Raw genomic sequence first — 21,892 nt, forward strand, 5'->3', positions numbered from 1 at the left:
CCAAACAATAAAACTATAGTAGAGAATAAGGCGTACAACCTGCCCAGTGGTGTCGTCAAGTTAATGACTCCCAAAATATGCCCTGTGCCCACAAAAAACAAGCATTTATGGAAAGGTGAATTTTCAAAATGAAACACCTTCATTGTAATGAGACCTGAAAATATTTTTCCAAAATGTTATGACAGTCTTGGGCTGACCATATAGTGACAAGATAACTTCCTGGCCTTACTTGGGGGAGGAACTGATGAAGGAAACCTGATGTCTGCTTAAGAAAGACAAAGATTTTCTCCCCTTTCCCTCTCTTCCTTTGATTATAAAAATGTAACCCACTGAGTACTCTGGGCAGTGCAACACTTGTCTGCCTGCTCCTCTGTTCATGGGGATTCTCCAGGCAAGAATACTCGAGTGGGTAACCTTTCCCTTCTCCAGGGGATCTTCCCAACCCAGACATCGAACCCAGGTCCCCACATTGCAGGCAGATTCTTTACTGTCTAAGCCACCAGGGAAGCCCTTGTGAAACTTACAAGCATCCTAGTCTAACAAATCACTTCTTGTCTATCACTTTGCCTCTTGCAGAATTCCCTTCTGTGTTGAGACATAGAGGACTGTGGTACCAGAGCTCTTTGGAGCCCTGGAAATGACACTAACAGTTTCATTTTCATATTAAAGAGGCTTTTATAAGTGAAGCAGAACACTTGGAATCATTTGTTTAATGCTCAATTTATTAAACTCTTATAGGTCATAAACCTTGAAGTCAACTTTTTTGGTATTTAAACATTGTTTCAGTTCAGTTCAATCGTTCAGCCATGTCTGACTCTTTTCGACCCCATGGACTGCAGCATGCCAGGCCTCCCTGTCCATCACCAACTCTGGAGTTTGCTCAAACTCATGTCCATTGAGTCAGTAATGCCATCCAACCATCTCATCCTCCATTGTCTCCTCCTCCTGCCTTTAATCTTTCCCGGCATCAGGGTCTTTTCAAATGAGTCAGCTCTTCGAATCAGGTGGCCAAAGTATTGGAGTTTCAGCTTCAACATCAGTCCTTCCAATGAATATTCAGGGCTTATTTCCTCTAGGATGGACCGGTTGGATCTCCTTGCAGTCCAAGGTACTCTCAAGAGTCTTCTCCGACACCACAGTTCAAAAGCATCAATTCTTCTGCACTCAGCTTTCTTTATACTCCAACTCTCACATCCATACGTGACTACTGGAAAAACCATAGACTTGACTAGATGGACCTTTGTTGGCAAAGTAATGTCTCTGCTTTTTAATATGCTGTCTAGGTTGGTCATAACTTTCCTTCCAAGGAGTAAACGTCTTTTAATTTCATGGCTTCAGTCACCATCTGCAGTGATTTTTGGAGCCCCCCAAAATAAAGTCAGCCACTCTTTCCATTGTTTCCCCATCTATTTTCCATGAAGTGATGGGACCAGATGCCATGATCTTAGTTTTCTGAATGTTGAGCTTTAAGCCAACTTTTTCACTTTCTCTTTCACTTTCATCAAGAGGCTCTTTAGTTCTTCTTCACTTTCTGCCATAAGGGTGGTGTCATCTGCATATCTGAGGTTATTGATATTTCTCCTGGCAATCTCGGTTCCAGTTTGTGCTTCGTTCAACCTAGCATGGCTTACAGGGTAAAGCATCTGTCTGCAATATGGGAGACCCGGGTTTAATCCCTGGGTCGGGAAGATCCCCTGGAGAAGGAAATGGCAAACCACTCCAGTACTCTTGCCTGGAAAATCCCATGGACAGAGGAGCCTGGTAGGTTACGGTCCATGGGGTCACAAAGAGTCGGACACGACTGAGCGACTTCACTTTCTTTTCACCCTGCATATATGGAGAAGGGAATGGCAATCCACTCCAGTATTCTTGCCTAGAGAATTCTATGGACAGAGAAGCCTGGCAGGTTACAGTCCATGGGGTCGCAAAGAGTCAGACATGACTGAGCGACTAACACACACACACACCCTGCATATAAGTTAAATAAGCAGGGTGACAACATACAGCCTTGACGTACTCCTTTCCCTGTTTGGAACCAGTCTGTTGTTCCATGTCCAGTTCTAACTGTTGCTTCTTGACCTGCATACAGATTTCTCAAGAGGCAGGGCAGGTGGTCTGGTATTTCCATCTCTTTCAGAATTTTCCACAGTTTGTTGTGATCCACACAGTCAAAGGCTTTGGCATAGTCAATAAAGCAGAAATAGATATTTTCCTGGAACTCTCTTGCTTTTTCGATGATCTAGCGGATGTTGGCAATTTGATGTCTGGTTCCTCTGCCTTTCCTAAAACCAGCTTGAACATCTGGTAGTTCATGGTTCACGTATTGCTGAAGCCTGGCTTGGAGAATTTTGAGCATTACTTTACCAGTGTGTGAGATGAGTGCAATTGTGCGGTAGTTTGAGCATTCTTTGGCATTGCCTTTCTTTGGGATTGGAATGAAAACTGACCTTTTCCAGTTCTGTGGCCACTGCTGAGTTTTCCAAATTTGCTGGCATATTAAGTGTAGCACTTTCACAGCATCATCTTTTACAAACTTAGTTAACTATTCTTAAATTTTTAAGGTAGTTTTTTTGGTGGGCTGTGCCACTCAGCTTGCAGGATACTTTTTAAGAATTTATTTATTGATTTATTTTTGGTGGCACTGGGTCTTCATTGCTGCACATGGGCTTCCTCTAGCTGTGGTGAACCAGGGTCTACTGTTCATCAGGGTGCATGGGCTTCTGATTGCAATGGCTTCTCTTGTTAAGAGCACAGGCTCTAGGGCATGCAGGCTTCAGGAGTGTGGCTCTCGGGCTCTAGAGAGTGGGCTCAGTAGTCCAAGGCATGAGGAATCTTCCTGGACCAGGGATTGAACCTGTGTCACCTGCCTTGGCAGGCAAATTCCTGTCTACTCTGCCACCAGGGAAATACTCCTTAAAATTTTAAACTGCAATTAAAGTGCTGGTTTGGCTGATGCTTATGAATTCTTCAAGTATCTTCAAGAGTGGATCAGAAACAAAAATGATAACTGAAAGTAATGAAGTTTAAATTTCAGTGCTCTTTGCTTGCATGGCCTCTTCCAAGGCCATTCTTTTGCCTGTATGCCTTTTTAATAACTTATTATGCATTTTTTTTCTTAAGTAGGGCCACACAAATTGTTTCAGCTGCAGGCAATCTGGAGCTTCTTACCCCCTGCTTTCTTGGACCATTGCTTTCTTTTGTTATCATCCTATGGTTTCTGTAATATTATTTGTATTTCTTTCTGGGCTTTCAAAAATCCAGTCAGACTGGAAAGAAAAAGAAATGTCATCTTAGTCCAGTTGAGGTAATTAGATCTGGGTCTTCAATCAACTGATTCTTGGTCAGTCTTAAGATTTGCTTGTGTGGTCCAAGGGGATTGTCACAAGGCCACTGATGATCAAGCTGAGCTCCCTTTTTATAATGTCTATAAGAGTTTTAAAATCATAACTTTCTCTTAGGTTTTCATTATTTGTAATGTGATATTGTCCCTCAAAGTCATGAGTTTTCAGTCTCACTTGGGTGGCCTTATATAAACTGCTGTCCTGCCTCATGGGCTTCCCACGTGGCTCAGTGGTAAAGAATCTGCCTGCCAAAGCAGGAGATGCAGGGGACATGGGTTCAGTCCCTGGGTTGGGAAGATCCCCTGCAGGAGGAAATGGCAACCCACTCCAGTATTTTTGCCTGGAAAATCCCATGGATAGAGGAGTCTGGCAGGCTACAGTCCATAGGATTGCAAAGAGTTGGACACCGCTGAGCGAACATGCATGTACACATGTCCTGTTTGATACATTGATGGGTATTTTTGCAAGTCATGTATTCCTACTGATATATTATTTTGTGATATTAATAGGGCCACCTGAAGTCTTCACTTCCGAGAGGAGGAGGAATAGAGTCTTTGGGGTTAGCAGGACTCTTTAAGATGGTTGACTAATTAGCTCTTGGAGTCCCTTCTTTATTGTGTGTGAGCAATCCAGCCTGTCAGCCTATCTTGTTCTTCACACAATTCCCATTGTTTGGGGCTATTTGACTCTTCACAGGTCAGTGAATTTCTTCTGTACCCAAGTGGGAACGGTACTTATGTATATTTTATAAATAGGCATTTAGTTAATGCTTCTTTTAAGCAAAGTATCCATGTGTTAATTTTTCTTATGAAAGAAAAAAAATTAAACATATCCTGTACTAGTCACCATTCTTGTGTGTTTTAACTAATTTTTGAGCTCTTTTTCTCCTTGGAAAGAGGAACTAAAGAGCCTCTTGATGAGAATGAAAGACGAGAGTGAAAAAGCTTGCTTAAAAATTCAACATTCAAAAAACTAAGATTATGGCATCTAATTCCATCACATCACGGCAAATAGAAGGAGGGAACCTGGAAACAGTGATAGATTCTCTTTTCTTGGGCTCCAAAATCACTGCAGTGACTGCAGTCATGAAATTAAAAGACACTTACTCCTTGGAAGGAAAGCTGTAACAAATCTAGACAGCTATATTAAAAAGCAGAAACATCACTTTGCCTACAAAGATCCGTATAATCAAAGGTATGGTTTTTCCATTAGTCATGTATGGATGTGAGAGTTGGACCATAAAGAAGGCTGAACGCTGAAGAATTGATGCTTTCAAATTGTGGTGTTTGAGAAGACTTTTGAGAGTCCCTTTAACTGCAAGGAGATCAAACCAGTCAATCTTAAAGAAAATCAACCTTCTATTTTTTAGAAGGACTGATGCTGAAGCTGGAGCTCCAATACTTTGGCCACCTGATGGGAAGAGCTGACTCATTGGGAAAGACCCTGATGATGGGAAAGACAAAGGGCAGGAGGGGAAGGGGGCAACAGAGGATGAGATGGTTGGATGGCATCAGCGACTCAATGGACATGATTTTGAACAAACTCCGGAAGACAGTGAAGGGAAGCTTAGCGTGCAGCAGTCCATGGGGTTGTAAAGTTGTACAGGACTTAACGACTAAACAACAACAACGTGAACTCATGGCCTTTCACAGATGCAACTTGCTCTAATAATTGTGACAATAACAATAGGAAAATAATTGTCACGTTATTTTTTTTTCTTTCTTTTTTAAAAAATTTTATTTTATTAGTTGGAGGCTAATTATTTCACAACATTTCAGTGGGTTTTGTCATACATTGACATGAATCAGCCATAGAGTTACACGTATTCCCCATCCCAATCGCCCCTCCCACCTCCCTCTCCACCCAACTCCACTGGGTCCTCCCAGTGCACCAGGCCTGAGCACTTGTCTCATGCATCTCACCTGGGCTAGTGATCTGTTTCACCATAGATAATATACATGCTGTTCTTTCGAAACATCCCACCCTCACCTTCTCCCACAGAGTTCAAAAGTCTGTTCTGTACTTCTGTGTCTCTTTCTGTTTTGCATATAGGGTTATCGTTACCATCTTTCTAAATTCCATATATATGTGTTAGTATGCTGTAATGATCTTTATCTTTCTGGCTTACTTCACTCTGTATAATGGGCTCCAGTTTCATCCATCTCATTAGAACTGATTCAAATGAATTCTTTTTAACGGCTGAGTAATATTCCATGGTGTATATGTACTACAGCTTCCTTATCCATTCATCTGCTGATGGGCATCTAGGTTGCTTCCATGTCCTGGCTGTTATAAACAGTATCACGTTATTATTAACGCTGCAGTTGTCGCACCTTGGCCAGTTAGAGGTTGGTCCTGAGACAAACCAGTGCTGCTGATGCTCCTTAAAACCTTCTGGTGTTCTGGCAGCAGGAGGACATTCCACCTCATCCAGTCTGACTTTTCTCTTTTCCCAAGACACAGTTCTCCTCCTTTGCATGGAGAAGGATACAGAAGGACTCTACTGTTAGAGCCTTCTTAGTAGTCACTCATGAATGGAAACATTTCTCTCTTCAAATTAAGAGTTAACATTTATTTTTCCAGTTTAACAGAGCATGTTGCTGTACCTTACATTTATTATGCTGACAAATACATTGTGGATAGTTTTTTTAAATGCCTTGGCGCCCCAAAAGGCATTAGATTGGGAAAGGCATAAGACCTGGGTGTGCCTCTGGATTGGGAAGGCAGGATCAAATATTCTGCTTTAGTCACTTCATCTTCACAGCAACCAAGTGAGGTAAGTGCTGTTGTCATCCCCGTTTTACAGATGAGGAAACAGCTTCCCAACCTGCTTTTATGTTGTAGACATATGAAGAAAATAGGGCTTGTGTGGCATGCTGAGCTAAACACATGGGGCTGGCAGGCACCAGAGGTGCAGGAGCTAAAGGGGCACTCATCCCAGTTTGCCCGGGACTTTCTGTTTTTTTTGACTGCGCAGCATGTGGGATCTTAATTCCCCAACCAGGGATGAAACCCGTGTCCCCTACTTTGGGAGCATGGAGTCTTTTTTTTTCATTTATTTTTATTAGTTGGAGGCTAATTACTTTACAATATTGTAGTGGTTTTTGCCATACATTGACATGAATCAGTCATGGATTTATATGTGTTCCCCATCCCGATCCCCCCTCCCACCTCCCTCCCCATCCCATCCCTCTGGGTCATCCCGGTGCGCCAGCCCCGAGCACTTGTCTCATGCATCCAACCTGGACTGGCGATCTGTTTCACACTTGATAATACACATGTTTTGATGCTGTTCTCTCAGATCATCCCACCCTCGCCTTCTCCCATAGAATCCAAAAGTCTGTTCTATACATTTGTGTCTCTTTTTCTGTCTTGCATATAGGGTTATTGTTACCATCTTTCTAAATTCCATATATATGCGTTACTATACTGTATTGATGTTTATCTTTCTGGCTTACTTCACTCTGTATAATGGGCTCCATTTTCATCCATCTCATTAGAACTGATTCAAATGTATTATTTTTAATGGCTGAGTAATATTTCATTGTGTATATGTAGCACAGCAGGAGCATGGAGTCTTAACCACTGGACTGCCAGGGATGTCACAAGAATTTCCCATTTTTAAAACTAAAGGTCTCTTGTCTTGGAAAGCCCTCCGGTCTCAGTGAAACCAAGATGCTTAATCACGCTTCAGAGGTCTCTGATCAGCTTCTCTGTCTATACCAAACCCAGCCTGTCTGACTGACCTATGTGTGAATATCTCCTTGCTCCTGTGACCTGTTAGTGATGTACTGACGTACCTGGATATTCCATGTGAGGCTCAGTAATCAGCCTGAGGTTGCAGAGCTAGTAAAAAGAGAAACTGGATTGAACCCAGCTCTATGCAACTCCTGAGCCCAACTCTTAATCATGAAGCTTTGTCCTTATTGCCCAGTCCCTCACCCTTTCAGCTTTTCTTTACCCTAAGATGCTTAGTACTTTGATGGTCTATTCACATTGAACAAACAGTGGGGAAAGGAGCTTATTCTTATTTTTCTCAAACATAGTTGCAATTTTAAAGAGTACCCTGGGTTCATTGCAACGCTATTTACAATAGACAAGAAATGGAAGCAACCTACATATTCATAAACAGATAAATGGAGAAAGATGTCACACACACACACACACACACACACACACACACACACACACACAGTGGAATACTACTCAGCTGTAAAAAGAATGAAATAATGCCATTTGCAGCAACATGGATGGCCTAGAGGTTATCATACTAAGTGAAGTAAGTCAGACAGAGACAGACAAGTATCATGATATAGATTATATATGGACCCTTAAAAAAAAGATACAAATGAGCTAATTTATAAAACAGAAACAGACTCACATATCTAGAAAACTTATGGTTACCAAAGAGGAAAGGGCAGGGAAGGGCTAAATTAAGAGTTCCGATTAACATAAACACACTATTGTATATAAAATAGATAATCAACAAGGACCTCCTGCATAATGCAGGGAACTATGCTCAATATTTTGTGATAAGCTATAAGGGAAGAGAATCTGAAAAAGAATATATGTATGTATAACTTAATCACTGTGCTATATACCTAAAACTAACACAACATGGTAAACCAACACTACTTCAATTAAAAGAAGGAAAACATTGAAGAAGATCTAAATACATAAAGAAATAGATTACACTCATGGGCAGAAATATTCAATATAAAAATGTCAAGTTGAGAAGAATTGGCCTATAGATTTTATGCAGTTCTAATAAATATTCTCAATAAGGATAAAAAAAAAAGAGTTCCCTAAAAGAGGACACGTGGACAGATGGAAGGGAGAGATCTATAAAGGGCAAATAGTGCCCAGTCTGCATGCCTTGTAAGAACTTTGAATTTTTCTCCGCAGCCACGGGGAGCCACTGAAGGTTTTGGAACAGAGGAATTACAAGATCTTGCTGGCAGACTGGGGAAGTATGGATAGGCTGGGAACTACCCAGGACTAGAAAAAGGGTGATCAGTTAGGAGGCTGCAGAAAACAACCAAGGTAGAAGTGATGTGGGCCTGAATCATGGCAGAGGGAGTGAGAAAGAGAGACAGAGAAAACAGAAGTTAGAGGAAAGGTGAAGGTTTTAAATGTCTTTAATTTATTAAATTTTATTCATCCAATCAGTCTTATTTACTCCATGATTTATTCAACAAATATATATTTAGTGTCTATTAAGTGCCAAGAGGTATACTACTCCTGAACTGATGGTAGTTTTGAGGCTGGGTCACAAGGAGAAATAAATGAGGAACTCAACAGCCAGAGCAGGTTTCCTCAGTTCGTATTTGACTTTGTGAGTTTGTCAGTTGTGGCCAACTTCAGAATTTGCCTCTGGGATCTTTAAGCATCAACCATCATGCAAAACCCACTTTGAGAGGACACAAATCATAGTATAACTTGAGGCCTCTCAGGTTTCACCATTAGATATTCATTCTTTTGGATAATTCACTGCAGCTGCAAAGGGAAAAGTCAGTTAATTATTTTATGATCTTTTCACTCCCCTGCTCCAAAATCCTCAGTGGTCCCCCATGACCTATAGGACAAAGTTCAAGGTCCTTAGAATGGCATCCAAACTGGGCACCATCAGAGTTATAATTTTATGCTTATCTGTATGACTCTTGTTGTTATTGTTCATGTCTCTGCTTTAGAGTGACTGGGCTAGACATCTGCATTCATGGATTCTACTGGTTCCTTTCTTGAACTTCTTGGACTAAGCCTCTGTGGACTTGAACCCCAGGCCAACCACAGCTGCAGCCTGGGTTTCCAGGGGCCCGGAGGCCAAGAATGGACAAACATCCTGGTCACTGAAGGGCTGACCCCCTCATTCCTATCAGAGTATTTGTTTTATATGCATCACTGAAGTGATAGAACTAAAAGGCAATCACAAACACATGAAGGATGCCTGCCTTTTCAGTTTTCATAGCACACGGTTTTCTCTTAAGAGTGATAGGGATTTTCTGAAGATGACAGTTACCAAGAATCAAATAACCACTTTGGGCAGTTTGAAGTAGAGTGGCTGTTTTGTACTTAAGAAGGCAAGGTCCAAACGCTTCAAATTTCTCTGCCTCACTTACCTATTCCAGCAAACCCAAGTCCAGTGGGCCAGACTGAGCGCAAGGAGACACCATTATTATTTAGCCCTCTTGGCAGAGGGCTGAGAGGGGCCTGAAACCCTCTTGGCTTCGTTCTGAGCCCTATTGGGGTACCTTTTCCTTTTTTTCTCCCTGGCCATGCCACGTGGCTTGTGGGATCTCAGTTCCTCGACCAGGGATTGAGCCCAGGCCCCTGCAGTGGAAGCAAGGAGCCCTTATTACTGGACCACCGGGAAATTCCCAGGGTGCCTTTCTCTATTTGCAAAAAGAGACCTTATGGGTTTGTGGTGGTAATAGTGACCAAAAAGTTGAGATACTTAAAAGAAGCCCCTGTGGACTTCCCTGGTGGTCCACTGGTTGAGACTCCTCCTGCCAGTGCAGGGGACACGGGTTCGATCTCTGGTCCAGGAAGATCCACATGTTGCTGAGCATCTAAGCCTGTTTGCCACAACTACTGAGCCTGTGCTCTAGAGCCCGGGAGCCGCAACAACTCGAGTCCACAAGCAGCAACTACTGAAGCCTGAGTGCCTAGAGCCTGTGTTTGGAAACAAGAGAAGCCTGTGCTCTGAAACTAGAGAGTAGCCCCAGCTCGCTGCAACTAGAGAAAAGCCCGTGCACAGCAACGAATGCCCTCACAGCCAAAAGTAAATAAATAAACAGATAAACAACAAAAAAAGCCCCTGCCTCCAGCCAAAAGCTGAGTAAGGTTCTAGTAACCCTCAGAGGGATTTACAAGGAGCAGCTAGGCTCTCTCAGAGATCTCCCCATTTTTCCAATGTCAAGCCTGTGAAAGCAAAATTAAAAGTAATAGTCGCTCAGTTGTGTCCGACTCTGCGACCCCATGAACTGTAGCCTGCCAGGCTCCTCTCTCCATGGAATCCTCCAGGCAAGAATACTGGAGTGGGTAGCCATTCGCTTTTCCAGGGGACCTTCCTGACCCAGAGATCCAACCCAGGTCTCCAGCATCGCAGGCAGATTCTTTACTGTCTAAAGATTCTTTACTGTCTAAGCCACCAGCGACGCCCAATTTCAAGCCTAGTTGTTGCCAACTCCGTGCTCAGCCCGCAGTGAGCTGCCTGCCCTAGACTCCTCCTTCCATGACGTTCTTCCTCACTAGTCTCACGGGTTACCTTCCAAGCGTATCTGGATGTGCCCTAGATACTGTCCATGTGCGTGCGCTCAGCCACTCAGGCGTGTCCGACTCTGTGACCCTCTGGCCCGCAGTTCGCCAGGCTCCTCTGTCCGTGGGATTCTCCAGGCAAGAATACTGGAGTGAGTAACACTTCTCATTCCCTTCTCCAGAGGATTTTCTCAACCCAGGGATCAAACCCATGTCTCCTGGTCTCCTGAATTGGCAGACGGGTTCTGTACCACTGAGTCATCTGGGAAGCCCAGATACTGTTCAGTGGTTATGAATTAGGCCATAGGTTCAGGTGTAAGAAAAGTCATTCTGCCTTATTTGTGTTAAATCAAAAGTAGTTGGTCCCTGAGCCGCCTTCTCTCTGCACTGGCAGAAAATTCACCTTGGTGGTTATTTTGATACCCTTCTCTTCCCTGGGGCCACCCACAGCCTGAACACAAATGGGGCTTTAGTCTTTTTATTTTTTAATTAAACTACAGTTGATTTACAACATTGTGTTAGTTTCAGGAGTACAACACAATTATTTTATTTATTCATTTGCAGATTATATTCCATTATATGTTATTGTAAGATATTGGGTATAGTTCTCTGCACCAAACAGTAAATCCTTGCTGCTTATCTATTTTGTGCATAATAGTTTGCATCTGTTAATCCCATATTTCTAATTTGTCCTCCCCCTTCCCACTCCCCTTTGGTAACCATAAATTTGTTTTCTATGTCTGTGAGTCTGTTTCTGTTTTGCATATAGATTCATTTGTACTGTTTTTTAGACCCCACATATAAGTGATATCATAAAATATTTGTCTTTTTCTGTCTGACTACTTCACAGCGTAATATTTTCTAGGTCTACACATGTTGCTACAAATGGCAATGTTTCATTATTTTTATGGCTGAATAATACTCTATTGTAATATTCCATATATACACCATGTTTTCTTAAGCCAATCATCCATTTGATGGGCACTTGGCTAAAGTTTAGCAACGCTGAGCATCTTTTCATGTGCCTCCTGGCCATCTGTATGTCTTCTTTACAGAAATGCAACCAGACCTCATTTTATTGCACTTTACTTTATTGCACTTTGCAGATACTGAGTTTTTCACAAATTGGTCTTTGGCAGCTCTGTGTCAAGCAAGTCTACTGGTGCCATTTGTCCGACAGTATTTGTCACTTCGTGTCTCTGTTATATTTTGATAATTTTCACAATACTTCAAGCATTTTCATTATCATTATATTTGTTATAGTGATCTGTGATAATAAGTGATCTTTGATAATGTTACTACTGCAATTGTTTTGGGGTGGCATGAGCCATGCCGATGTAAGACAGAGAACTTACTCCATAAATGTTGTGTGTGTTCTGACTGCTCCACTGACCAGCTATTTCCCCAACTCTTTCCCTTTCCTCAGGCTTCCTCTTCCCTGAGACACAATATTGATATGGGGCCAATTAGTAACCCCACATAGCATCACTGACTCAATGGACCTGAGTTTGAGCAAACTCTGGGAGATAGTGAAGGACAGGGAAGTCTGGTGAGCTGTAGTCCATGGGGTTGCAAAGAGTTGGACACGAGAGCGACTGAACAACAATAATAACCCTACAATGGCCTCTAAGTGTTCAAGTGAAGAGTCAATTGATAAGGCAAAGTTCATTGTTATCTTATTTTAAGAAATTGCCACAGCCACCCCAAACTTCAGGAACCACTATCCTGATCAGTTAGCAGTCATCAACATGGAGGCAAGATCCTCTGCCAGCAAAAAAGATTACAACTCACTGAAGGCTCAAATGATGGTTAGTTTTTTATGTTTTTTAATTTTTAGCTATAATGTATTTTAAATTAAGATATGTACATTTTTAAGGGAGTTCCCTTGTGGTCCCGTGGTTAAGACTCTGAGCTCCCAGACTTCCCTGGCGGCACAGGGGATAAGAATCCGCCTTCCAGTGCAGGACACATGGGTTCAATCCCAGTCCAGGAAGATTCTTCACGCCTCAGAGCAACTAAGCCCATGTGCCATAACTACTGAGCCCATGCAACAAGAGAAGCCACCTCAGTGAGAAGCCGGAGCACCACAATGAAGGGTAGCCCCTGCTTGCCAAAACTCAAGAAAGCCCGAGCAAAGCAATAAAGACCCAGTGCAGTAAAAAAAAAAAAAGACTCTGAGCTCCCTATCCAGAGGGCATGGGTTCAACGGGAACTAAGATCCCAAGGCCAAAAAAAATTAAGGTCAGTACATTTTAAAAACATAATTCTATTGCACACTAGATAGACTACAGTATAGTGTAAATGTAACTTTTACATGCACTGGGAAACTAAAAATTTCATGTGACTGCCTTGTTTTGATATTCACTTTATTGTGGTGGTCTGAAACATAACCCTCAATATCCCTGGGGTATGCCTGTAGGTTGGCCTTCCTAGATGTCTCAGTGGTTAAAGAATCTGCCTGTCAATGCAGGAGCTGCAGAAGACCCGAGTCTGATCCATAGGTCAGGAATATCCCCTGGAGGGGTAAATGGCAACCCACTCCAATTTTCTTGCTGGATAATCCCATGAACAGAGGAGCCTGGCATGCCAAGATCCATGGCGTCTCAAAGAGTCAGATGTGCACGTGTACTTAGTTGCTTCAGTCATGTCCAACTCTTTGCGACCCTACGGACTGAGGCATGCCAGGTCCTCTGTCCATGGGATTAGCCCAGCAAGAATTCTGGAGAGGGTTGCAGTGCCCTCCTCCAGGGGATCTTCCTGGCAGGTGGGTTCTTTACCACTAGCGCCACCCGGGAAGCCCAGAGTCAGACTGTCTGAGCAACTGAGCATGCAGGCATGCCTGCACATTAAGATTAAGCTGATGGGACAACTATTCAGCTATGTGCCTTTTCTCTGCAGTGCAACGGGTAGGACACAAGACCACATGAGATGTCATCTTGCCAAAAAAATAAAATCTAAATGTCATCAAAACTTTAGATCTAACTACCAGTTTATAGGAAATATGGAGAATGGAAGAGCAACTTAAATGACACCACCAAGAAGCAATCAGCCAAATACTTCAGAATGTGGGAAATTTCACAAGACAAATGACCTAGTTCCTTAACAAGGAAAGACAAAAAGGCGAGGAGGAGGAAAAGTCTAAAATTAAGAGAGATTTAAAGACACATAAACTACATGCAACGTGTGGGCTTGGAGGAAAACCAATTGTATTTGGTTAGCCAAAAAGTTCGTTCCAGTTTACCATAAGATTAAAAAAAAATAAATTAAATTTAAAAAAAGTACTTTGAGAAGATCAGGAAAGTTTAAACACTGACCAAGTATCTCCCTGGGGGTATAGTTACTAGGAATTACTATTGAGATAGGCTGGGACCTGGGACCCTCTACTGGAGTACTTGCACTTTCACCTGGGTAAATGCCTCCTTGAGTAACAGAATACAAAGAAACTATAAGCGACTAAAAATAACTGCAAGCATGAGCAGTTGGGCCAGTTATGAACAATAAGATACAAACAGGCCACAAACTTCTGAGGCGCTGGGAGCAAAAGCTGGGTACTGTGCATGACCCCTGCACACAGCACCACTGAGGGGTGGGGAGACTGTCTAAGCTACCCCTCCCGTCCAACCATCTGCTTTATCCTCATCCCACTTAAAGAACCAGCCTGCCCTCCTAGGAGAGTGAGCCAGGGCACCGGTTTCTTGTTTTCATTCTGTCGTGATGCAGCACAAGTCCCATAAAGCCTTGCTTGAATCTCTCGTCAGGTCCCTTATAAATTTCTATTAAATTAAAAGACACTTGCTCCTTGGAGGAAAAGTTATGACAGACCTAGACAGTGTATTAAAAAGCAGAGACATCACTTTACTGACAAAGGTCCATATAGTCAAAGCTATAGTATTTCCAGTAGTCATGTAAGAATGTGAGAGTTGAACCATAAAGAAGGCTGAGTGCCGAAAGAATTGATGCTTTAAAATTGTGGTGCTGAAGAAGACCCTTGAGAGTCCCTTGGACTGCAGGGAGATCAAATCAGTCAATCCTAAAGGAAATCAACACTGAATATTCATTGGAAGGACTGATGCTAAAGCTGAAGCTCCAATGCTTTGGCCACCTGATGTGAAGAGCCGACTCAATGAAAAAGACCCTGATGCTGGGAAAGATTGAGGGTGGGAGGAGAAGGGGACGACAGAGGATAAGATGGTTGGATGGCGTCATCAACTCTATGGACGTGAGTCTGAGCAAACTCAGAGAGATAGTGAAGGACAGGGAAGCGTGGCGTGCTTTTACTCCATGGAGCTGCAAAGAGTCGGACACGGCTTAATGACTGAACAACGAACAACAAAGGGAAGAAGGTGGGAGCAGGATTCAGGAAGGAGGGGACACATGTTTGCCTATGGCCGATTCACACTGATGTATGGCAAAAACCATCACAATATTGTAAAGCAATTATCCTCCAAATAAAATAAGTAAATTTAAAAAAAAGAAAAATTAGTCCAAGGAGGAGGGTCAGTAACACTTTTGTTTTTAGATCCTCTATGCTGTTTTTAAAAAAATTCTTAAAAAAAAGTTCTTATCTTTTAGAGATATATACTAAAGTGTTTACGGGCAAAATGATATGCTCTCTGGAATTTAAGAAGAATCCTTTGGGGTTGGGGTGGGGGTACAGATGAAATAAGACTGGCTGTGAGTTCATAATTGCTCTTGTGGAAGGATGGGTACGGGGCTTCTTACATTGTTCTCTCTACTTCTGTTTCTGTTGGCAAATTTTCACAACCAAAGAGACGAAGCCGTGTCACCTCCTCCCAGAAGCCCTCTCACTTTCCTCAGAGGGTGAGCTCCCTCCTCTGGGCTTGTCAAGCCACCTGTCACGCAGAACCGCAGTCCAGTGGCTTGCTTCTTCCTCTTGAGGGCAGAGTGGTGGCCCTGCGTCCCTCTATCTCCCCAGGACAGGGTTTCCGGCATGAATGAGCAGCTGACTCTTGGTCTGGGTTCATTTGTGGTCAAGCAGCTCAATCTCCAACAAGCACTTAAGTTCCTTTGATGGCAAAGGCCGGACATTTTCTATGGTCTGTTTGTTCTCCTGGGGTGGGGCAGCGTGAAAACTCCGAAGTGGTTATTTGCCGGTCAGTGACCTCAGCTGAGTGAGTTTCGAGGGAACCCAGGTGCTGACTGGACCGCCCGACAGGCTCTGAGGAACTGGCAGGACTGGTGCTGCTTCTTACGTGAGAGTCCAAAGGCCTGGCAAGTTCAACTCCCGGGCAAACCCCGCTCACACCCCCCTGGGCACAGGAATAAAAGCCGGAGGAGCCAGACGCCCCCAGTGTCCGGGAATAGCCGGTGACTGGGCGGGAAGCGCTGCTCTGACACGCGGCCACCAGCGCCTCGCCGGGAAGTCTTTGCTCCCACAAAAGCTCGGGGAGACCCCGACGGCTCCATCAGGCGGAACCCCAGGATGAGGCTGCCGGAGGTGCTGATTTTCCTGGGCTCCTGGGGAGTCGCCAGGGCTCCACCAGGTAGGCAGTGAGGACACCAGGGATGGCTCTGTTCTGTACTGTGAACTCAGAGTTGAGGGCGGCTGGAAGCTGCTCCGGGAGAGCTGAAAATGTTGCTAAAGATAGCAAGACAGGGCGCTCAGCTGGGGAGGCCGGGTGAGAGAGTTAGTGGGTGGAGGGTGTGCTGTCTGAGCCTGGGATTGTTAAGTGGAGGTGACGGCTGGCCACGGGAGGAACATGCACATTGTTCAGAACTGTGGGTATCTAAGAGCCAGCCAGCTGGCAGAGGTAGAAGGTGACAGGCAGATTCATGAATTCATTCAACAAATACTGGTCGAGTAGCTCTCAAATCCAGTATTTTATTGGAACTCTGTTGAGGCATCATTCCTTTTTTGATCTGTAACACATTTTAGAATTTCTTAACAGAGTTTACTGTTGTTCAGAAATCTGCAACTGGAGAAGGGAATGGCAACCCACTCCAGTATTCTTGTCTGGAGAATCCCATAAACAGAGGAGCCTGATGGCTGTAGACCATGGGGTCACAAAGAGTTGGACACGACTTTGAGACTAAACCATAACCACAGAAATCTGCAAGGGTTTCTTTTCTGCAAATGCCACCAGCAGATTATATTTTTGTGAACAACAAGCACACATGCACTACTTGGAGCCGCATCACTCGTGGTATAAAATTTTACCCTGCTAGATTACTCCCATCTCTCTCTTAAAAGGACATTAGATAAGCAAATGATACAAAAGCTTTGTTGTTTTGTTTAAGACAGAGGCAAGCTTTCCTAAGCTTGAATTTGTAGTTCTTCAAAACAAAAACAAGACATAAGAGCTAAAATGTCCAGGGCAATAAAAAATTATTTTAAACCAAAAAATGTATCATGCACTATTCTAGGAACCAGGGATGTGGCAGAAAAGAAACAAAATCCCAGTGCTGGTGAAGCATCCCTTCACCTCAGGAGAAACAGACTAAAAGACACATGAACAAAGAAATAAACATTCCAGGAAATGAGAAGGGTTATGGAGAATAACAAAGCAGAATAAAGGAGTAGAGAGGATGGGGGAGGGAGATACTTAAGGGTGGCAGAGAAGAACTGTAGAGTGACATTTGACTAGAGACCCAAGGCAGCATGGGAGAGAGCTATGTGGATGTCCAGAACATTCCAGCAGCAGAGGACGGGAAGTTCACAGGCCCTGAGCTGGATACACAGGCCATGTGTGCCAGCAAAAGCATCAGGCCAGCATGGCTGGAGCCGAGAGGATGGGGGACGGCGGGGTAGAGGGATATGGATGTTGGGAGATCACGGGGGTGGGGTCAGGGGCTGGTGCCAGCGCATGTGTAAACTTGTAGACAATTTTAAGAATGCCAAGTGAGGGAATTCACGGGCTGTTTGGTGGTTAGAACTCCACGCTTTCACTGCACGGGTTCAATCTCTGGTCAGGGAACTAGGATCCCACAAGCTGTGAGGTGCAGCCAAAAAAAAAAAAAAAAGGTATATAAAAACGTGCAAACAAAGGAAAATAGTCAAGAAGAGCTAACGTTAGTTTTCTGAGTACTTACATTATACTGTGCTTATGCTCTGTGCTTGACATATGTTGTCCTTTTAAAACCTATTTGAAAAATGAAATGGAAACACCTCCTCTGATTTTAATAGTTCGTGTAGTGGTGGTTTAGTCGCTAAGTCGTGTCCGACTCTTGTGACCCCATGGACTGTAGCCTGCCAGGCTCCTCTGTCCATGGCATTCTCCAGGCAAGAATACTGGAGTGGGTTGCCACTTCCTTCTCCAGGGGATCTTCCCAACCCAGGAACTGAACCTGGGTCTGCTGCATTGCAGGCAGATTCTTTACCAACTGAGCTATGAGGGGAACCCATAGTCCCTGGTGGGTTATATCCATTTTGTGGATGAGGAAAATGAGACTCAGAGGGGATACAAAACCCCCCAAGATCTCATAGCTGGGAAGTGGCAAGACCAAGTTTGCACCCAGCCACCTTACCCACCACACTCTTTGATGGGTTCTCTTGGGATGGTGGGTACTACTTTTTCCCCCCTCTTTTCTTCAAACTTTTCTGGACTGTGAAGTGAAGTGAAGTCGCTCAGTCATGTCTGACTGTTTGTGACCCCATGGACTGTAGCCTACAAGGCTCCTCTGTCCATGGAGTTTTCCAGGCAAGAGTACTGGAGTGGGTTGCCATTTTCTTCTCCAGGGGATCTTCCCGCATTGCAGGCAGATGCTTTAAGGTCTGAGCCACCAGGGAAGCTCTGGACTGTATACATCTATAATCTAAAACTGGAGTTAAATTTAGGAAGAATTCCACAGCACCTGTCAGTTTTTTTTCAGAATCTGAGTCTTCCTGAAGTGTAAACCTTTGAGACACCCAGCCAGATAGCCATCACCCTTGCTTTGCATAAAGCTGTGGGATTTCTACCTGCACCATCCTTAGCCAAGAACTTGGGTGGGGTGCCAACTTGCTGGTTTCATCTCCTCCCACACAAACCGGAGGCTACACGGCATTTATCCCTCAGCTTCTAACTGCAGACAAGCCCACAGGTTCTATCCGTGGGAGGCAAACATTTCCCTGAAGAATGATGAGCCTGCCTCTTGGAGCTGCTGTGAGAAGACGGCAATCCACACAGCTAACACAAGTGAAGTGAAATGAAAGTCCCTCAGTCGTGTCTGACTCTTTGCAACCCCATGGACTGTATACTCCATGGAATTCTCCAGGCCAGAATACTGGAGTGGGTAGCCTTTCCCTTCTCCAGGGGATCTTCCCAACCCAGGGATCAAATCCAGGTCTCCCGCATTGCAGGCGGATTCTTTACCAGCTGAGCCACAAGGGAAGCCCAAGAATACGGGAGTGGGTAGCCTATCCTTTCTTCAGCGGATTTACCAGCTAACACAAGGGGTCGGTTTTAACAAGTTAACCCTTTGTGTTTTGGAGGCAGTGGTTTATAGAGGAGTTATAACTGAAGTGTTTGGGATCATTGCTTAGCATCAAAACTGATAGCTTATTATTTTTATTGTTATTTAGTCGCTCAGTCATGTCCAAGTCTTTATGACCCCCATGGACTGGGGCCTGCCAGGCTCCGCTGTCCATGGGATTCTCCAGGTGAGAATACTGGAGTGGGTTGCCATTTCCTTCTCCAACAGCTTATATGCAAATCTAAAAAAAAAAAAAAGTCCAAATGAACTTATTTACAAAACAAGAACAAACTCACAAACTTAGAGAATGGATTTATAGTTACCAGGGGAAAGGGTGGGGGATAGATTGGGAGGTTGGATTTGACATGTACACACTGCTGTTTTTAAAACAGATAACCAGGGAACTTCCTTGGCAGCCCAATGGTTTAGACTCTGTGCTTCCAATGCAGGGGTCATGAATTCGATTCGTGGTCAGAGAACAAATATCTTGCATGGTGTAGTCAAAAAAAAAAAAATATATATATATATATTTTATTTCTTATTTTTATTTTTTATATATATATATATATTATATATATAAAAAATAAAAATAAGAAATAAAATAGATAACCAGCAAGGACCTACTGTAAAATCAAAGCAGAAAAAAAAATCCCCACAAAGGACTGAAATTGGGACCAATATTGCTTTATGGTAGGTTGCACGCTTAACAGGCAAGTCATGGAATCACAGGCAGTTAAAACCGGCACGGCCCTCAGATAACCTTTGTGTAATACACAAATCTTATGCTTCAGAAGAAAGAGGCTCCAGAAGAGAAGAAAACCTGAGGCCCAAGGAGCAGAGCCCAGGGATTAGGCACGCAGCCTGGTTTGTCCACTGCGTGGCCATCCACCCCTTTTCTACTAGTATCGTTATCCCCATTTTACAGAAATGAGGACACTGAGGCTCAGCTGAGGAAACCTCTTGTTTAAGTTGCCATTGCCTGTGTAGCCAGGATTCAAAACAAGATTTCTCTGATTTCAAATTTCATGCATGTCCTTTCAAAAATAATCCACTGCCTTAAGCCAGAAAACCTAGGTACCACCTTTTAATATCTATGTGACCTTGAGCCTCTATTTCACTACCTGTAAAATAAGGATAATACTATAGGAGGAGAGATTAAATAAGGTGAGATCATGCACTTACACTGCAATGTGCTATAAAAGTTTGAGACCTTTTTTAAAAAAAAATATCTAAGGTCACATGGCTAGCTAGTGGCAAAGTGCACTGTGATCATTTCTTTTCAAGTACAGTATGAATCATAGGTCTGCCACTAACTAGTTCAGTTTCCTCATCTGTAAAATGGGTATAATAGAACGTATTTCATAATTTTGCTGTGAGGCTACATAAGCAGAGGGCTTGGCACAGCATCTGACCTTCAGTAGGTGCTAAATAAATGGCAGATGTTTTCCTGCCTTCCTCTTCTTGTCTCTGACCATAAACAAACTCATCTTTCAGACATTTTAAGACTATCTTAGACTCTAGGAATGATTTTTTCATCTCCTCCACCCCATCATGAATCAGTAAAAGGATCTCACATTATATATGATTTTAATGACTTTTAAAAATAATTTTTAAAAATATATTAAATATATTAATATTGTTTATTTATTTGGCTACCCAATGTCTTAGTTGCAGCACAAGGGATCTGCGATCTTTGTCATAGCATGCAGGATCTTTAGTTGTGGCAGGTGAACTCTTGGCTGTGGCACGTGGAGTCTCATTCCTTGACCAAGGATTGAACCTTGACCGCCTGCATTGGGAGCTCAGAGTCTTAGGAAATTTTTAATGACATTTTAAAATATTGCATTTGAAATAGATTGTTGGTTTTGATGGCACAGATTTTTTCCCCTGAATTTTGGAACCAATGCTTTTTTTTCCCCCAGTTCTCAGACATTTCCATGGGCCTTACAGAGGGATTAGGCTCTGGGTTCTGTATCTGTTGTTCCCAATGTACAAAGTTAGCCTGGTGACACCTTGGTGAAGAAGGAGGGCCAAGAGACTGTTTTGCCTGCTCAGGCACAGGGAGCAGAGTTGAACTCTCAGAATTAAAGCTAGAGGGTACGCTGTGTCCACCAGCCCTCTCCTCAGGTAGAACCAGCCAGGAGAGCACAGGATTTGTCTTCTCATTGTTCCTGGACCTGGACCTTTACCTGCAGAGGACAGCAGCTGAGGGGATGCTGGAGCAGGCAGGAGAAGGACACAGCCACCCCTCTCACCCCGTCTCCCTTCTGTGGTGAGAGCAGAACTGCAGGATCCCCAGTGATCAAATTCGGAGTAATTGCTGCTTTGCGCTGCTGAGGGCTTATGCATTCTCTCCTATTCTCTCGTTTTAAACCTTACAATAACTGTAAAAGGTAGGGGGCGCTGTTGCCCCCATTTTACAGACGAAGTCATTTTACAGATGGCAGTCAGTCCACCCAGCTTGTGAGCACTGGAGCTGGAATTCCAACCAGGTCTGTGCCCTCAATCACTCATTGTACTTGAGGCCAAATTTATTTATAATCTCAATGATTAATGAATAATAATGATAGCTAAGATTGGTGCCTTTTCTTAAAACTCAAGGATTTTGAGAATACTTTCTTACTGTAAAAGATTCAAGCAGTATAGATATAGAAAGTTTCTTAATTTTCATGCGATTTCCCCAGATGGGGTGTCTGAATGGTACGTAATGTTTGAAAATTTCTGGTCCAAAGGATAAAGTGTTAAAGTGCCCGCCTCCCCACGCCCTACCAGTCTTACTTCAGTTCATGGGGGTAATTGCTAGGGACAGTGGTGTGTGGAGAGTCTTCTGGACAAACCACCCCACCCCTTTTTTTTTTTTGGTGGAACACAGTGATTTATTTGAA

General features: G+C 43.4%; 1 protein-coding gene across 1 annotated transcript in view; it reads left to right on the forward strand.

Moving 5' to 3' along the window:
- Positions 1–15,601: 15,601 nt before the first annotated feature.
- SMPDL3B (sphingomyelin phosphodiesterase acid like 3B) overlaps positions 15,602–21,892 on the forward strand; it is a 33,377-nt gene continuing 27,086 nt past the window's right edge. The window contains exon 1 of the mRNA XM_065927568.1: positions 15,602–16,099. Within this exon, the coding sequence (XP_065783640.1) occupies positions 16,039–16,099 (61 nt within the window). The 5' untranslated portion in view covers positions 15,602–16,038. The remainder of the gene's footprint in view (positions 16,100–21,892) is intronic.

Source organism: Muntiacus reevesi, chromosome 3, assembly GCF_963930625.1.
Source record: "Muntiacus reevesi chromosome 3, mMunRee1.1, whole genome shotgun sequence".
In the NCBI taxonomy this organism is placed as follows: Eukaryota; Metazoa; Chordata; class Mammalia; order Artiodactyla; family Cervidae; genus Muntiacus; species Muntiacus reevesi.